Source organism: Molossus molossus, unplaced genomic scaffold (genome assembly GCF_014108415.1).
Source record: "Molossus molossus isolate mMolMol1 unplaced genomic scaffold, mMolMol1.p scaffold_m16_p_8, whole genome shotgun sequence".
In the NCBI taxonomy this organism is placed as follows: domain Eukaryota; kingdom Metazoa; phylum Chordata; class Mammalia; order Chiroptera; family Molossidae; genus Molossus; species Molossus molossus.
Genome location: NW_023425402.1, coordinates 47,120,160 through 47,137,571, shown reverse-complemented (window position 1 = coordinate 47,137,571; position 17,412 = coordinate 47,120,160). Strand labels below are relative to the sequence as shown.

Below are 17,412 nucleotides of genomic sequence, written 5' to 3'. Positions count from 1 at the left end.
CCATGCCCACTGGCCGTGTGACCCGACACTTCCCCACGCCTGTCTCTTGTCTGGAAAGTCGCACAGCACCCGGCACAATAGGTATTAGCAGCCAAGCCGGTTGTAAGTTTTCCTTTCAAGTCTCCCCCTGCCAGGACCTCCTTCACCACCGAACGGACATAAGGCCAACCATACTCATATCTGTTGTCGAATTACGAATAATTGTTTCTGTATCTGGTTTACTTGTAAAATGTTCTCATCTTGGGGTATTATTTATTTATTTTTATCCTCACCAGAGGACATTTTTCCATTTTTGTTCAGGTAGAGTGGGAGGGAGAGAGAGAGAGAAACATCGACGTGAAAGGGACACATCGAGTGGCTGCCTCCTGCATGACCCCAACAAGGGCCAGGGACAAACTGCAACTGAGGTACGTGCCCTTAGCGGGAACCAAACCCAAGTCTCTCTGGACCGCAGGCCGACGCTCTAACCGCTGAGCCAAACTTGCCAGGGCTCATCTTGGGGTTTTTAGAAGCATTTATTTGTTTATTAGGAAATATATCATATATACAGAAAGCTTCATGAAACACATATGTCCCAATTAGCAAATAGTTGGAAAGATGTCAGCCACGTACCCACTGCCCAGGTCAAGACAGGTATAGTCCTGCTTTAAAGTAATGCACAAATGAGTGTGCATCTGTCAGCAATGGAATCTACAAACAAAGTGAGCAAGCAGAACAGAAAGAGACTCCTAGATACAGAGAACTTTTTGTTGCTTGCCAGATGGGCAGGGGCTGGAGGTATGGATGAGAAAGATAAAGGAATTAAGAAGTACAAATTGGTTGTTAGACTGATGAACCTCGAAGGGAAGGGGCGGGGGAGGGCGGGATGAGATAAACCAAAGAACTTCTATGCATATATGCATAACCAATGGACACCGACAACAGTGTGGGGAAGGCAGGAGGGGGCAGGGTTGGGGAAGAGGGGTCAGTGGGGGAAAAAGAGAGGGACATCTGTAATACATTCAACAAAAAAGATGAGTTAAAAAAAAATAAAGCAGCGCACAGATATAAGGCAGTGGTTCTCAACTGGAGGAAGGGGTGGTCCCCAGTGGTCATTTAGACATTTTTGGCTGTGGCATCCGAGAGGTGCTATGGGCACCTAGAAGTAAGACCAAGAATGCTGCTAAACATAAGGCAAAGAATTACCCAGCCCCAAACGCCAGCAGTGCCCAGGTAACACCCCGCTGTAACACAGTCTGACCAGTCGTTACTGCCTGATGGTTAGAAACACAACCTGCTTCTGCAGGATGTGACCTTTCAGGAAAAGATTTGGATGCTCCAGAAACCTGTCATTATCAAAACTTAGATTACATAACACATTGATCTTAGTAATAGTATCCCACTCAACTAATTGGTCCCTGGGAAAAAAAAGAAAAAGGCCAGCCAGAATTTCAGAGGAAGGATCTGAAGTTAATAGACCTTCTAATAGCATCAATCAGTTTGTCTTCTTTCAAAGCTGCCAAATGCTTTAATGGCCTCTGTCGATCTGCATCAATCTGGGAATCAAATCCTGTACAAGTTAGTCGAAGCCAGATGTGTCCCATCTTACTATTAATTAACTCGTGAATAAATGAAATATTGTACTCTTCCCAACAGTTTGTCCCAGCCAATGTGCACTTGTGACTCGTTGTCTTTCATCGATTTGCAGGACTTAGTCGTTCGTATTGTTTTCATTCTTGGCAACCTGACCGCAAAAAATAACCAGGCTCGTGAACAGTTTTTCAAGGAGAAGGGGAGCATCCCAGCTCTGCTGTCATTATTCCACACGTTCTACAGACTGGACCTGCATCCCAGGAGGCCAGCAGGTGGAGGAGATGAGCAGCCCACGCCGCAGAAGCCGCAGGCCCAGGGGGAGGACGTGCTCATCAAGCTGACCCGCGTGCTTGCCAACCTGGCCATCCACCCGGGCATCGGGCCGGCCCTGGCCGCCAGCCCGCAGGTGGTGGGCCTGCTCCTTGCCACGCTGGGTAAGACCCTCCGCCGGCAGCATGCACAGGCGGCAGCTGTCCCCAGTGGGTTGGGTGTGCTGAGGGTTTCATTAGCTCACTTTAATGCGACCTCTCAGCCCTGTGAACGAGACTCCTCTTCTGTTCAGAACTGCCTCAAAGGAAATCCAGATTTTTTAAAAAATGAAAAAATAGTAACACATATTGTTGCTAAAACCCACTTTAACAGGATGAATTTTATGGTATGTGAATTACATCACAATATTTGAAAAGTACACCAATCAAATTACCAAAGATTGGCCAAAATAACCACAAATAGTTTAAAATCCCAAGTTTTTCCATGGTTAGTCCACATGGTTAAAGTTTATCTTTTTATTTTTTAGGCTGTTACATGGTCTATAATGACAGCCCACAGTAATTTAGGTGCTATCTTTCCCCCTGTATTAGTCAGCTCAAGCTGCCATAACAAAATGTCACAGACTGGTTGGATTAAAAAACAGAAATTTATTTCTCAGAGTTCTGGAGTCTTGAAGCCCAAGATCAGGGTGCTGGCCTGTGTGGTTGGGGGTGAGAGCCCCCCTCCTGGCTTGCACGTGGCTATGTGTTCACGGGGCCTTTCTTTGATGTGTGCACATGGGGAGAGAGAATGACCTCTCTCTTCCTCTTCATATAACTCCACCAGTCCTATCTGATAGGGCTCTACCCCTATGACCTCATTTAACTTTAATTGGTTGCTAAATCCCCTGTCTCCAAATACGATCCCATTGGAGGTTAGGGCTTTAATAGATGGATTTAGGGGAGTGGACACAATTCAGTCAATCATACTCTGCTCCTACTACCCCCAAATTCATGTCCTTTCACATGCAAAATACATTCATTCCTTCTCAACAGCCCCCCAAATTTTAACTCATTCCAGTATCAACTCTAAAGTCCAAGGTCCATAATCTCATTTAAATATCGTATCATCTAAATCTGATATTGCGTGACTTGAGGTACGACTTATCCTGAGAAAAAATTTCTGTCCTGCCATAAGTCTGTAAAACCAGGCAAGTTACGTGCTTCAAAAACACAGTGACTGGGACAGGCACAGGTTAGACATTCTCATTCCAAAGGGAGAAATGGGAAAAAAGAAATGGTCATCAGGTCCCAAGAAAGTCCAAAACCTAACAAGTAACTCCGTCACATCCTAAAACACATACGGGTCCTTCAGCCAGGGTCCTCCCACCCACAGAGGCCAGCATGGGGGTCAGTGCATGGCAGACGCTCCATGAGTACTTGGAGAAAGAAAGAATAAGTATGTGTTTTCTGTAGCATGTGAACGACTGAATCTTCCTTTGACTGGAGTAAGCAGCAAAAAGGCAGTTACCTTTCACGAAGAGAAGGCCAAAAGGAATGAGATCAGAGAACATAAGAGCTAGCCCAGCCCCCCGCGCAGCTCCCAGCTCCCCTCTTCCTCCCCGACGAAGTTTGGTTTCATACAAGAGGTAGAAGGCACTTCTTAACCAAGCAAGGTCCCAAGTGTGTGCAGGCGCTGAGGTGGTTCCGGAGCAGGGGTGGGGGGTGGAGGATGTGCTGGGTCGGAGGTGAGAGGCAGAGGCTTGTTCAAGTTACTGTGACTAGTTCAGTGTAACCAGTGTGACTTTACCCTGACTGCCAGGCTATGTATCCAACTGTCCTACCCCTCACCCAGTGTGGGCACTTCAATGTATCTAGAGCCGAACTCATGACCTTTCTCCCAACTGGACCCTCTTCCCATGACCTTAATTCAGAGAATGTGATCACTGTCCATCGAGTTATGTAATCCAGAAACCCGGGGATCATACTGAGTGATTCCTCTCCCCCAGCCCCCAATCTAGTCTTTACCACATACTGTCCATTGTCCTCCCGGTTTTTCTGTCTGTCCACTGTGCTCCATCTCCACCGTCATCAAAGCCTAAGCGACATTTGTCATCTGAATACCACAGTGAGGCCAGAGAAGTTAGGACTGGGGCAGCCCAGGGAGGCCTGGGGGCCAAGTGAGACCAATGACATCATCTGACTAACTTTTAAAGGATCACCATGCTGAGGATAGGCTGAGGGAGGCAGAGGTGGATGAAAAGAAGCCAATTAGGGACTGAGAGATGGGCTAGAAGGTAGCAGAGCAGGTGAGAAGTGACCAGATGCTGAGTGTTTATGGTCAGGATAAACCGGGGGGATTAGAGACAGCTGCGCTCACTGGTGTGTTGGCACCTTTGCTTTACTACAGACACAGGGCCTGGGTCAGCCCAGCTTCTCCAGAACCCTGGCTGGAGGGATGGAGCCGAGAGTGTTCTAAACCCTGGGCAGGAGTGGGCCCTGCATTTGGTGCATTTCCCTGCAGGAAGAGCCATGGAGATAAAGCAGCAAGCAGCAGGGAGTCGGTGCCCTTGCACAGACCTTGCCCAGGACAACAGCGCGTCCCTGCTGCAGCTGGGATTGTTGCCGCAGTGAGGATGGCATTGTTCCTGTCCCTACTATGAGTCTGTGACACCCTTACTTTGTTTCAGAATACAAGTCAATTGATGCTTGTGAGGAGCTGGTGATCAACACGATAGCAACAATCAACAACTTATCTTACTACCAAGTGAAGAATTCTATCATTCAAGACCAAAAGCTACATATTGCTGAATGTAAGGTTGAGAGTTGGATTTGGGTAGATGCATGTTTATTTAAGGTTTTGATCTTTACTAACTAAACACTGTCCTAGAAGCATTCACATTTTCCGATTTCCTGGCACAAATATCTAAGAGCCTGATTTGATCCTGAGAAATTAAACTATGTGGAAAAGTTAGCTTCTTAGTTCTTGCCAAAGTCCCCTCCAGTTTGTATTTTATTATCGTTTTTAATTTTTGAATGATCAGTAGCAGTTATCAGTGTCAGTATTTACTATGATTATTGAGCTATGATATTGGTTTCTAACAGCCTTTAAATCAAAACTTAAATTCACTGACTTGATCTCTCTGGTCACCAAAACCAGTGCTTTTAAAGCTTCTTGGGAGTGACAACATGGATGGAATTCTGGAGGCTGTGCGTGTTTTTGGAAATCTCTCCCAGGACCATGACATCTGCAATTTCATTGTGCAGAAGAACAGTGAGTTAATGACACTTACATTCATAAGCATACACTTCGTGCCAGTAAACAGGGGGCAATCTGGGAGCTTGGGTCATGACAATGTGATACTTGTTTCCGCTTTGGGACGAGTGAGTGTTTTACATTCTGTTCCATCGTCCGTATGTGAGGATGTCAGCTCAGGAGCCAAGATGGACTAGGCGGTGTTCTCCGTTCCCTCTGCCTCCTTAGAGGTCTTCTGACTTCTGAGATGGGGGGCGGGGGAGAGGGAGAGGGAGAATGTATGAAACAAGTTATCTATCCTCTCATTTCTGTCCGTGGGAATAGACTCAAGAGACAGTCTCCTTCATGTACTAGGATGTCCATTATAGTCCTGCTTGTAATAGCAAAAAATGGAAACAACTTAATCAACAGGCAAGAGGATAATACATTATGGTATATTCGTGCCACATAATGTTGGACAGCAGTGAAAATAAGTGAACTAGAGGTTCATGGATCAACATGGATCATCCTCAACCACTTATAATCTAAAAGCAAAAACATTAGTGAAAGGGGGGTATAATAAGAATAATGCCAACAAGGCAAGTTTTGCAACATGCAAAACAATCTTGGGTATTGTTTATGTAATGTAATAACAGTATAAGGTATAAATGGTATTTGGAACTGATAAACTCCACATTTAAGACAGAAGTTATATTTGGAGGGAACGGAATGCCTAGATATCAAATTGGATCTGTAATGTTTATTTCTTGAAAAAGAAAATGTCATATATACAGTAGTCCTTTTTCTTTTGAATGCATCTGATCTCCATCCTCCTTTGCAAATTCACACCTTTCTTAAACTGGGTGGCAGATACACAAGAGTGTATGCTAACCATCCTCTGTATGTCTCAAATATTTCATGTAAGAAAAATAACTAAACATATGTTTGAGTAAGAGATGTCCAAACCTCTAGAGAATTTTGATGAGCTTATTTGGGCCAAACTGACGACATATACTGGCGAGCAAGATCTCAAATACTCCTGAGAACAATAATTTGCAGTTTCCTTATGCATTTGAAATTAAGGAGAATGACATGAGGGTGGAGAAACAAGTGGGGCCTGGATTACAAGGTTATTTGCTTTCTTAAAGGTGGTTAGTCTTTCGAGGGGTTTTTCATCCGGCACCTCAAAGGTGTGTTGACCTCGATGTGTAAGAACAATGGACAGGGCTGGCTTAAAAACCTTTTAGTAAAGAAATTCTAGGCCTGGGGTATGACTGACTGCCCACTAAGACCTGCAGTTTGCAGTAGGAGTTTGTAGTTTATTACAGCACCTCTTTTTCTTCCACAAACACCTAATTATCCATGTTGACAATAGAAAATGTAGATAATACGCAGAGAAAAACAAGCACAGCAGCAAACTGGGAAGAGTTATCTCTGCTGGGGTGAGATGACTGGCCACGGCTTGCTGCTGCTGGAGGTTCCAAAGATCCTTGACATGTTCAGAATGTCACCTGTGTGGCTGGAGGTGGCAGGGACTCTGCCACCGCCTAGGAGAGGTAGCTGCTCTCCGGGTCAGATACAGCAAGACCTGGGCACAGAGGACCTGCAGAGTGGGGAGCAGGTTCTCCATGGGGTGGGTGTTGGGGAGCCCACTGCTGGGTTAAATCCCCTAGTCGGGTTTTCAGTTTTGCAAGCAACTCCCCATTTCCCCTTTGCCCTTTCCCTTTAAATCAGGGGGATGCGATACAGCTGAGAACCCCGCGCTCACTGTGCACGTCTGTTCTCTGTCCGCAGTACACAAGTTCATGATTGCGCTGCTGGATGCGAAGCATCAGGATGTCTGCTTTTCTGCCTGCGGTGTTCTCCTGAATCTCACTGTGGAGAAAGACAAGCGTGCCATCCTAAAAGAAGGAGGCGGCATTAAAAAGTAAGCTTCGAGGCATGGAGTTCTGACTCTCTCAGGATTCAGAGGACATGGTTTTCCAGGGAGTTTAGGTCCCTCTCGGCATTCCTCCAGGATGGAGGTATTTCAACATTTGGAAAAGCCTAGTGAGGGCTGAAGAGGAGATGTAGGTCCCTCTGGACACTTAAAATAATTCAGGAGTAGATTATTGTGATTTTGTAACTATGAAAATATGTTAAATAATCGCTGAATTATACACATTACATATTAAATATTACCAAAGGATAATCATTATTGTGATAAAAATATGAAAGTTAGAGACTCTGACCTAGTAACTTCTCAATTTGCCTTTCATTAACTCAGGTTAGTGGCTTGTTTAAGAGATTTCGGTCCTACCGACTGGCAGCTGGCCTGCTTAGTGTGCAAAACATTATGGAACTTCAGTGAAAATATCACTAACGCTTCATCTTGTTTTGGAGATGAAGACACCAACACTCTCTTGGTGCTGCTGTCATCATTTTTAGGTAAGCCTCCTCACTGTGAATCTGTGTATTATCAAAGTGAGATCAATCTTTTTTCTATGCCTTGTATGGATAAATATTGGTATGTGTTTGGGTGGCCATATTTCTAAAACAACAGCCTGTTAGAGATGATTATAATTTAGAAATATCTGAAAGAGGCTGAATGCTATTTACAATGGGGGCACACAAACTTTTAATTCATTGGGTACTAGCATGATTTCTTCTGTGGCTTTTTCTTTTCTTTTTTGCATTTTCTATAGGTTTCATAAATACAAGATGCTGTTGTTTAAAAGTGTGTACAGTACACATTGTTGTAATTGAGAAAACATGGTTAAAAGCTACTCTGGACTACGTAATGCTTTTAAGTGAATCTACACATTTTAATTAGCAGCTGTGTTCATTATCACCGGAGAACCCCGAGCTTTATTGGTCTGCATCTGTTTAGGGCCGTGAAACTATTTGATATTTCAGTGTGGTCCGTACCTTGGAAGGTGGGAAATCCCTGATACAAACCAGAGGAAAGAGGATAGCTTCTTTCATTTTAAAAGCTTTAGAGTAATCGTTTGCATCCTGGGCTAGGGCTAACAACAGTGACTGGGAGCAGATAATGAGAGTTTTCAGTCACCATTTCCCCCGAATGCAGAAGTACCTACCGTGCCCAGCCACCGTTTTGCGTCAGCAAGGGCTTGTGGCAGGGTGCCGTTTGCTCGGAAGCTGGGGTTCAGGTGGCGTCATTTGATAAGAGAATCTCTCAGAACCGGTCTTTTCATCTCTAAAATGGGGACCTGATCATCGCTGCCCAGCTCAAGGAACAAACAGACATCCTGAGAGCACACAGGGAAGACCCAGAGGCGCAGTCAGTTCGCAGTGTAAGTGCCTGGATGAGCACTTGCAAGGGAGGTTTTAGCCCCCTCAGCTTATAGTCTCTCATCTCTAAGATGGGCCATTGGTGTCCACGCTGCAGGGCTGTCAGGGTGATAAACCAGCTGACGTGTAGAAAGAGCTGGATAGGGGGCCTGACACGTGGCAAGCCCTCAAAATGTGGTGGTGGAAGCGCTTCCTAAACCCTAAGTGTAGCGGCCTGGTCTTAACCAGGAACTCAGAACGGGAAGGTTTGCTAGGTTGATGGGAAATTTGCTTTTTCCGATAAATGTAATTTTGTGTGTGTGAAAGGAGGGGAAAATGTGCATGGTTTTAAACCATTGAGGTTCACAGTCTGCTCTGGAAACGCTAGGGAAACTTTCACGTGGGTACCAGGAGCAGAAGGCACACTCAGCTCGCCTTCATTCAGGTCCCCTGTGGCAGACACGGATCAGCTGCAGAATTGAAGAAACACACTGACCATGTCCATCGGTTATGCGTACATGCATATATGTTCTGTGGTTTATCTCTTCCCTCCCCCCACCCCCTCTTCTGAGGGTTGTCAGTCTGTACCCCACTTCCACATCTCTGGGTTTACCCTGTTCCTCAGACTGTCATGTTCATTATATTCCACAAATAAGTGAGATCATGTGATATTTGTCTTTCTCTGCTTGGCTTGTTTCACTTAGGATAATACTCTCCAGATCCCTCCATGTTATCTCAAAGGATAAGAGGTCTTTCCTTCTCACAGCTGCATAGTACTCCATTGTGTATATGTACCACAGCTTTGTTATCCATTCGTCTACTGATGGACATTTGAGCTGATTCCAGATCTTAGCTATTGTAAATAGTGCTGCTATGAACATGGGAGTACATATATTCTTTCTGATTGGTGTTTCAGGCCTCTTAGGGTATATTCCTAGAAGTGGGATCACTGGGTCAAATGGCAGTTCAATTTTTAATTTTTTGAGGAAACACCATAGTGTTTTCCATAGTGGCTGCACCAGTCTGCATACCCACCAGCAGTGTAGGGTGTCAATGGGGAAAACAGGAGAAACATATGTAACAAAAATAAATTAATAAAAAAATTTAAAAAAGATTAGCTTTGACGATGTGAGTTGATCTCATCCAATCAGATGAAGGCCTTAAGAGCAAAGATTGAGGTTTCCCAATGAAATTCTTACTCAAGACTACATTTGTCAATTTTCACCAAGTTTTCAACCTGCCAGGCTACCTAAAAATTTTGGACCCAAGACTCCATCTACTCTTTCCTGAGTTTTGAGATTGCCGGCCAGACTTATGGATTTTGTATTTTTCATTCTAAACAATCACAAGTCAACTTCTTAAAATAAATCTCTTAATATAGTATATATATATATATATAACAACTTTATTTGAAAAAACAGGAGATGGGATTTATATATATATATATATATAACAACTTTATTTGAAAAAACAGGAGATGGGATTTAGGTGATTGATTAAAGTTATAACTAGGAAGAACTGATTAATTAAAATTTTTAGCTGTTTAATTACTAAGGATAAACAAACTATCAGTGAATTCACTACCTTACTTTTCTTCTAACTTGAAACTTGGTCCTTTGTTTTAAACTCTTTTTTAAAAAAATAGTAAAATTTCTAATGTTTGATATAATAAAAAAGGAAGAAACGCACTGCCCTGCCCCACCCCCAGGAATTCTGATTCAGGAGCTCTGGTGTGAGGTCGTGAATCCCACTTTTAAAAGTCCCACAGGTGAGTCTGCTATGCAGCCAGGGTTCAGAACCTGTGTCCTGGTTCCTGAAGGAGTTTCAGGGGAGGATGCACAGAGAAAGGAAGCCAGGAAACCAGACAGAGCCCAAAGTCTGCCAGGGGTCAGCGGGAGGTGGTCGCAGGAGGGCCCCCGCATCAGGTGTCCTCGCGCACTCTGCTGGGGCCCCGCTCCGCTCTGCCTCTTCTGTGGTGGAGAAAGTCCTTTCTCCCCCTTGTTCCCTCTAGGCTCCTGTTCGGTCAGGGCTTCAACTACCCGAGGCCGCTTCTACTGTGCTCAGCGTGTGTTTCCTCTGTTGTTGGCGCACCTTTCGGTCTCCCATTTGGGGAGAAGGTGTGATTGGGTCCGAGAGTCACTCCTGGGCTGCAGGGCTTTGTGCCTTCGGCAGCAGCTGCCTCGGCCGCAGGCTCTCTGCGGCTTCCTTTGGCACCAGGTCTGGGGCAATCAGTCCTAAGTAAAGAGGATGGTGGGGCCATCGGGCACAAGGAGAGCTTAGAAGGGGGCGTGGGCATGGCTGGCTCCTCAGCAGGGGCAGCACACCCAGCAGGCACTGTGACGGTGGGCCTGCTGCCTACTCCTCCCCACCCTCAGCCTTCCCGGCAGGTCGGGCTCCTGCTTGGCCTCCCCGGCCTCTGCACCTTAGCGTGCATCCCTGACAGAGCTGCCGGTCCTTGCCCACCCTCCTCGTATAGCTTTTCAAGCCCCCTGTCTAATCATCGGAAATCTGCACTTATATAGTGATGAGTCATGAGCTGCGTGACTTCTCCTTTGCTATTGTTTTGTATCTTTTATCTTATTTCCCCAGTCCAACTGAGCCACTTTAGGGAAAGGGTATTGCCTCGTGCAAAGTCGGTTCTTGATAGATGCTTGTGGATCGACTCACATTGGCGGTACCTTTGTTTTAATAGTGCTGTATTCTTTTAAAAGCATATTCCTTCTAGCTTCATAAGACCTCTCTGAGGTCATCAGCTCCGTGACAGATGAGGAAAGTAGGTCTAAAAGGGGTAAGTGACTTGCCTAAGGTCACAGTGTAGGAAAGCCAGGACTTTCCATCAGAAAATAAACATCTAGCTCCCTGTTTCTCTGCTGTTCCATTATCCCCTTACCCCACCCTGTGGAAGGGGCTGTGGCACGGATAACAAAAGTAAACACAGCCTATAAGGAAGCCAAGTGACCAGCACAGTGTCAGGACTTCTCACGTGATCACAAGTCCTCCTTAGGAACCCTGGGATCCGGGCTGCTTCCTGGCTCTTCTCTCTGCAGCGTTGGCCTCAGACCCTTACTTCCGACAGGGTGGTAGCACGTGAAATGCTATGTGATCGACAGTATATGAATTTCAATTCTTTTGCAAAGACAGCTACCAAGCAGGCCATTTTGAAAACAGGGTGAGCTGTTTAATAACAGAGCCCTGTTTTTAGAAATAATGGCAAAGCAACCCATGAAGTAATATGTTACCCAGCTTTTTCTTGATAGGTGACGGGGGAAAAACAGGATAAAGTAGTGATCAGCAACGTGGCTGGGACACCGGGATGTTGACAGTATTTTTGGAAAGTGGTTTAAAAAGAATATTGTTGCCCTGGTCGGTTTGGCTCAGCGGTTAGACCGTCGACCTGTGGACCAAAGAGTCCTGGGTTCGATTCTGGTCAAGGGCACTTACCGGGGCTGCGGTTCGGTCCCTGCCCCTGGTCAGGGTTGTGCAGGAGGCCACCAATCAGTGTGTCTCTCTCACATTGATGTTTCTTTCTTTCTCTCTCTCTTTCTTTCCCTTCCACTCTATCTGAAGATAAGTGTTAAAATATCCTCAGGTGAAGATTTTTTTAAAAAAAGAATGTTGTCCAAAACTTCCTAATGTATTACAATCACTTCTTATGAACTCATTAGCAGTGTGTTCACCTTGACGTTTGCAGTGGTGTGCCCGGCACACTAGTCTACGTGAGCGTCTCTCAGGGGAGCCAGCAATGGGCAGTCAGTGCGTGCAGGTTATTACTGTGAATGTAAGACACACTAGGTTTTTATGTTCATTATAAGGTACATAGGACTTAGCATCTGGGCTGTACGACAAGGGGTGGAGTGGGGCCCAGCATTCCTGTTGGAGGGTCACGTGGTCCAGCCTACACCAAAGAGCCAGCAGGTGCTTCTGCAGCATTGAGGACTGTGCCTTATAGGACAATAGTCGGGGCAATACCAAAGCCTCAAGGAGCCTCCTGGTGCTGAGCAGCGAGCTAGGAAACAGTGCAGTGAACAGACGCGGTTATCGGTGCTACAGGACTCTTAAGCTGTAATGGAGACGGTGTCACGACGATCACTGACAAATTTATTATTTCGAGTCCTTTAATCCTTTCTAACAGGCAGCCTCGAGTGCTGGTATTTGGAAGTGTGCTGTGCACAAAGGCGCTTAGGAAGGGAGGGTTGGTTTTCTCAAGCGGTGCTTTTCACACGGTGACCAGCATCTTTAAAAAATGAAGTCGCAAAGAAAGAAACTATCACAATATATAACATGTAGTAAGGATAAGTATTCTATTATACAACATTTATTTATTTGGATAGAAATATGCATACAGTTATAATGTAGTATGTATTTCTTAGATTGTGGTTAAAAAAAAACTTGAAAATCATAAAAGTCTAAGTTTTTCTTGCATTAGCCACTGCCCCTCTGTGCCACACGTTCTGATTGTCAATACCTAGTGTAACGTGGCATTGAAACGTGTTTGCTGGACTTTGAAATTTCAGCCTGCTTTTCTCTTGCCGGTAGCCGTTTGGCCTCTTCTATTCTCTTGTCTAACTCAGTTTAGAATTAATAGGGTCCAAGTATAGGTTAACTAATAATAGGCTGAGCCTCAAGAAAAGTGACAGTTTTGATATTAGATTTTTTTTAAAAAGCACCGAAATAGAGATTTGCTCAGACCAACTCCAACCAAAGCCCTGGGCAGAGGAAGGGACTGTGAGGTGCAGGGCAGCCCTCAGCCCTCAGCGTCTCGGGAAAGAAGGGCATAACACCAGAGAATTCATTTTTAAATGGAAGTTGAGGGCTCAGAAAATCTGGAAAAGAGTGAGTGGGAGGAAGATCTAGAACTCTGAAACCACTGAGCCTCCTCTTGTCCAGAAGTAGCCCAGTGGGAAGGGCTGTCCTCCTCAGGGCCTGATTACTTTGTGGGTGGGGAGGTCCGGTTTGCTTATGGGGTCTCCATGGAGAACCCTGCTGAAGTGTGTGCCCAGAACTTACCTCACGGCTGCACAGCTGTTGTCTTGGTTGTGAGGAAGGAGGGGAAGGTCCAAACTGGGATTCCAGGCGCCCTTATCTGGTTCTGGGTGAGACACCAACAGTGCCCAAGTACACAGGGTGTACAGAAATATTCAGTGTAGAAAATCTGGTATAAACAGTAATGAAGTCGTTTGGACTAGGATTTTCATTATCTCTATGAGGAAAGTTTCCAAATTATGTAAGTAGCAATATTGGTGGTCATTTTAGAACTTGGTGGTTACCACGTGAGAGCCTGCCTCAGCCACAGACGTGGGACGCGGCAGGGCCAGTCTTCTGAGCAGCGGGCCAGTGCGTTTTCCTAAAGGACTTCCCGTGGGGCGTGAGGCCCAATATAAACAAGTAAAACCACAGGGCAGGTCAGCGAAGAAACCTCAACGGCCATTCATCTCCCTACTTGGATGGATATACTTATGATTACAGAATTCAGGATGCCTTTGGACTAAGGAGCAAATTAAAATAATTTTGCACTTTTTTTTCCCAAGTGCTTTTCTGCATTATCCATGGACTCACCTGGGATTCTTACACTCCTTGGAATCCTCAGAGTCTCCCACTATTCACTGTTATGGATCACAACATAGGGACAGGTGGTTGTGGTTTTTTTTGTTTTGTTTTGTTTTATCCTCACCCGAGGACATTTTAACATGTATCTGCAGATAGAGAGGGAGGAAGAGAGAGAGAAACATCGATGTGAGAGAGATACATTGACTGGTTGCCACCCACACAACCCCAACCAGGGCTGGGGGCAAACTGCAACCGAGGTACGTGCCCTTAGCGGGAACCGAACCTGGGACTCTCTGGTCCACGGGATGATGCTCTAACCGCTGAGCCAAACCGGCCAGGGCCAGGTAGTTGTGTTTTTAAGGAAGTATGTCCAGGCTGCTTTAAGATAGCAAAGTTGACTTTTAGTTAAGTTTTAAGTGTCAAATTCAACCATGTTACTTTCCCAGGAGATTTCCTGACTCCTTTTATATCTGTCAACCACTGAAGTAATTAACTTTTTTAATGCACAGGTAAGGAAGTAACCTATTAATACTTTGTTCTGAGCAACTGCGATCTGACTTCTGGATGTGGACTTACACACATAAGGGATTCATTGAAATAAAAGCTCAATGCATGTAGAATTTTTTGAGATTATTGTCTTTTTTTTATTTTTTATTAAGGGACTAAAACATACTTATTTAAAAATATTCATAAAGAACAGAAGAAAATAAAGAACTTATCCAATAGAAAATCCTTTATAAACAAAACCAGAGAAAAGCCTTTAACACCATCGGCACTCTGTGTCTTTTTGGAATTAGGGGTGACACAGGATGTCTTGACTTTATGCCATCAAAAATTAAACTTTATTCAATAGGACTATATTTTCAAATAATTGCTGTAATTTTATTTTTTCTGATACAGATGAAGAACTAGCACTGGATGGCAGTTTTGACCAAGACCTAAAAAACTATCACAAACTCCACTGGGAAACAGAATTCAGACCTGTGGCACAGCAGCTTCTAAGCCGAATTCAGGCTCATCATAGCTTCCTGGAGCCCCTGCCTTTCCCTTCTTCCTAACGTGATGCAAATGAACACCAGAAACAGTAAGTCAGGTCGCCTTCGTTCTTAAGAAATGGTAACAAACATGAACTTTTTTTCTCCAAGTATTAACAGATATTGAAAGCTTTTCAGGTACTGATGTTAGTAGTTGAAGTATTTTAAAGGAAATAAGCATTTCTTTTTGTTAGGTATTATGGAAAAATAAATATACATGTACTTTCTGCTATGAGAAATGTAAGATAAAAAATACGCATGCATTTTATAAGTAAATGACTTTTTCTTCTATTCTCTAGTCAATACTCCCGATTTAATAATTCTGGAATTGAAGTGCTTGTCAATCCAGTAGTTAAATGAACCTTGCAATGAAGGCTATTAGATTTTGTATGTAGAAAGAATGGTGGTCAATGCTATGAGGAATACATTGCTACATAAGCGTCCATACTAATCCTTATGTCATCTAATAGTAATTTTCTGGTTAGGCACCCATATTTTTCTGGTTGTCATATTAAGAGAAATAAGCAGAAAAAAAATAGGGAAGACCACTTTGGGCCATCTACTCTTTATTAAATACATAAAATAGAAGAAAAGGGGAGTATTTTACCTCTTTTAATTTGAAATAAGATCACAAGACCAGACAATCCTTTCACTGTAATTCTCTATGACTAGGGAGGTTTTATGTACGGGAAAGAGTGTAGGCGTAGGTGTATGGCAGATCTCGGTTCAAATTCTAGCTCTCTCCCGCTTGGATCTTGGACAAGTAACTTAATTTCTTGAGCTTCAGCTATAAAATGAGAATAATACCTATTTTATTATAGGGTAGTTTAGGGGTAAACATTAAATGGGAAAATTGCCCAGGACAGTGCCTGATGTGTAGGAGGTATGCTATAAATTACAACATTATGATGATAGCTTATTAGTTCACCATTCTTTATAGGATAAGTTTGACCTCTGAAGAAGTAGTAACAGCCAAATAAATTGACATTACTGTTGTTATCCAATAGCAGCCAAATGCAGATTTGGAAATTAAAGTAGGTTTGCTACTCTGCTTGGAGAATAGCTGATATTAATGGCCCACCACTCCTCCTACAAAATACCAAGACCAATGGGACAAGGGCAGGCATCACAGACTAGACAGGCTTTCAGAACCTATCAGGAAAAACTTAAATTTCCCGGAAACCAATGGATTTTCCAAGGGCTTTTCTAATCTGGGGATCATCCCTGATTACAGGTCAGCAACATTGCTGGGGACACTCACCTTATTATAGTCTGATTTCTAAGTGCACAATAGTAGATTCATTCCAATAGTTGACATTATTTTAAGTATGAGGAGCTAATCTCTCATAAACATTTAAAGATCGAAGTCTTTATTTTATCCATAGCATTGCTATATATTCTACTTTCAGTGAAAAAGAAAAAGATCAAATCCCCCCGCCCCAAACAGCTCCCTCACTATAACTAATATAACAACTCATGGTGGAATACCATTATACCTGTTCTCCCACATACTAAATTCCTCCTCCTCAGACTCATGTACAAGCTGGCCTATTTGGAGCTATCAACCTGCCTTTAAAAAAATTGTAGTAAAAAGCACAACATAAAATGTATCATCTTAACTATTTTTACCTGTGCAATTCAGCAGTGTTAAGTATATTCATATTGTTTTGTAACAGATCTCCAGAACTTTTTTATCTTGCAAAACTGAAACTGTATATATTAAACAACTTCCAAATGTTTCCCCTTCCTTCCAGCCACTAGAAACTACAGTCTACCTTCCCTTCCTATGAACTTGACCAGTTTAGTTAGATACCTTGTATAAGTGGACTCACAAAGAATTTGTCTTTTTTGTGACTGGTTTATTTCACTTAGCATAGTGTCCTCAAAGTTCATCTGTGTTGTAGCATGTGTCAAGATTTCCTTCCTTATTAAGGCTGAATAATATTTCCTTGTATATAAATACCACATTTTGTTTATACATTTATCTATCAAGGGGCATTTTCATTGCTTCTACCTCATGGCTATTGTGAATAGTGCTGCTGTGAACATGGGTGTGAAACTCTCTCTTTGAGATCCTGCTTTCAATTCTTTTGTGTATATACCTAGAAGTGAAATTACTGAATCATATAATAGTTCTATTTTTTTTTTAATCCTCACCTGAGGACATTTTTCCCTTTTTTGTTCAGATGGGGGGGGGGGGAGAGAGAGAAACAGCGACATAAAAGGGACACATCGAGTGGTTGCCACCCGCATGACCCAACCAAGACCGGGGACAAACTGCAACTAAGGTTCATGCCCTTAGCAGAAACCGAACCCGGGTCTCTCTGGACCGCAGGCCAATGCTCTAACCACTGAGCCAAACCAGCCAGGGTGGTAGTTCTATTTTAATTTTTTGAGGAACCTTTATACTGTTTCCCATAGAGGTTGTACCATTTCATATGACCACCAACAGTGCATAAGGGTTCCAATTTTCTCACATTTTCGCTAACACTTGTTATATTCTGTT

General features: G+C 43.7%; 1 protein-coding gene across 1 annotated transcript in view; it reads left to right on the top strand.

Annotated features, from left to right (window-relative positions):
* Positions 1 to 14,930, top strand: part of ARMC2 (armadillo repeat containing 2) — a 104,772-nt gene extending 89,842 nt beyond the window's left edge. The window contains exons 13-18 of the mRNA XM_036247742.1: positions 1,688 to 2,006; positions 4,511 to 4,633; positions 4,981 to 5,094; positions 6,850 to 6,982; positions 7,322 to 7,482; positions 14,773 to 14,930. Of these exons, the coding sequence (XP_036103635.1) occupies positions 1,688 to 2,006; positions 4,511 to 4,633; positions 4,981 to 5,094; positions 6,850 to 6,982; positions 7,322 to 7,482; positions 14,773 to 14,930 (1,008 nt within the window). The remainder of the gene's footprint in view (positions 1 to 1,687; positions 2,007 to 4,510; positions 4,634 to 4,980; positions 5,095 to 6,849; positions 6,983 to 7,321; positions 7,483 to 14,772) is intronic.
* The last annotated feature ends 2,482 nt before the right edge of the window (positions 14,931 to 17,412 follow it).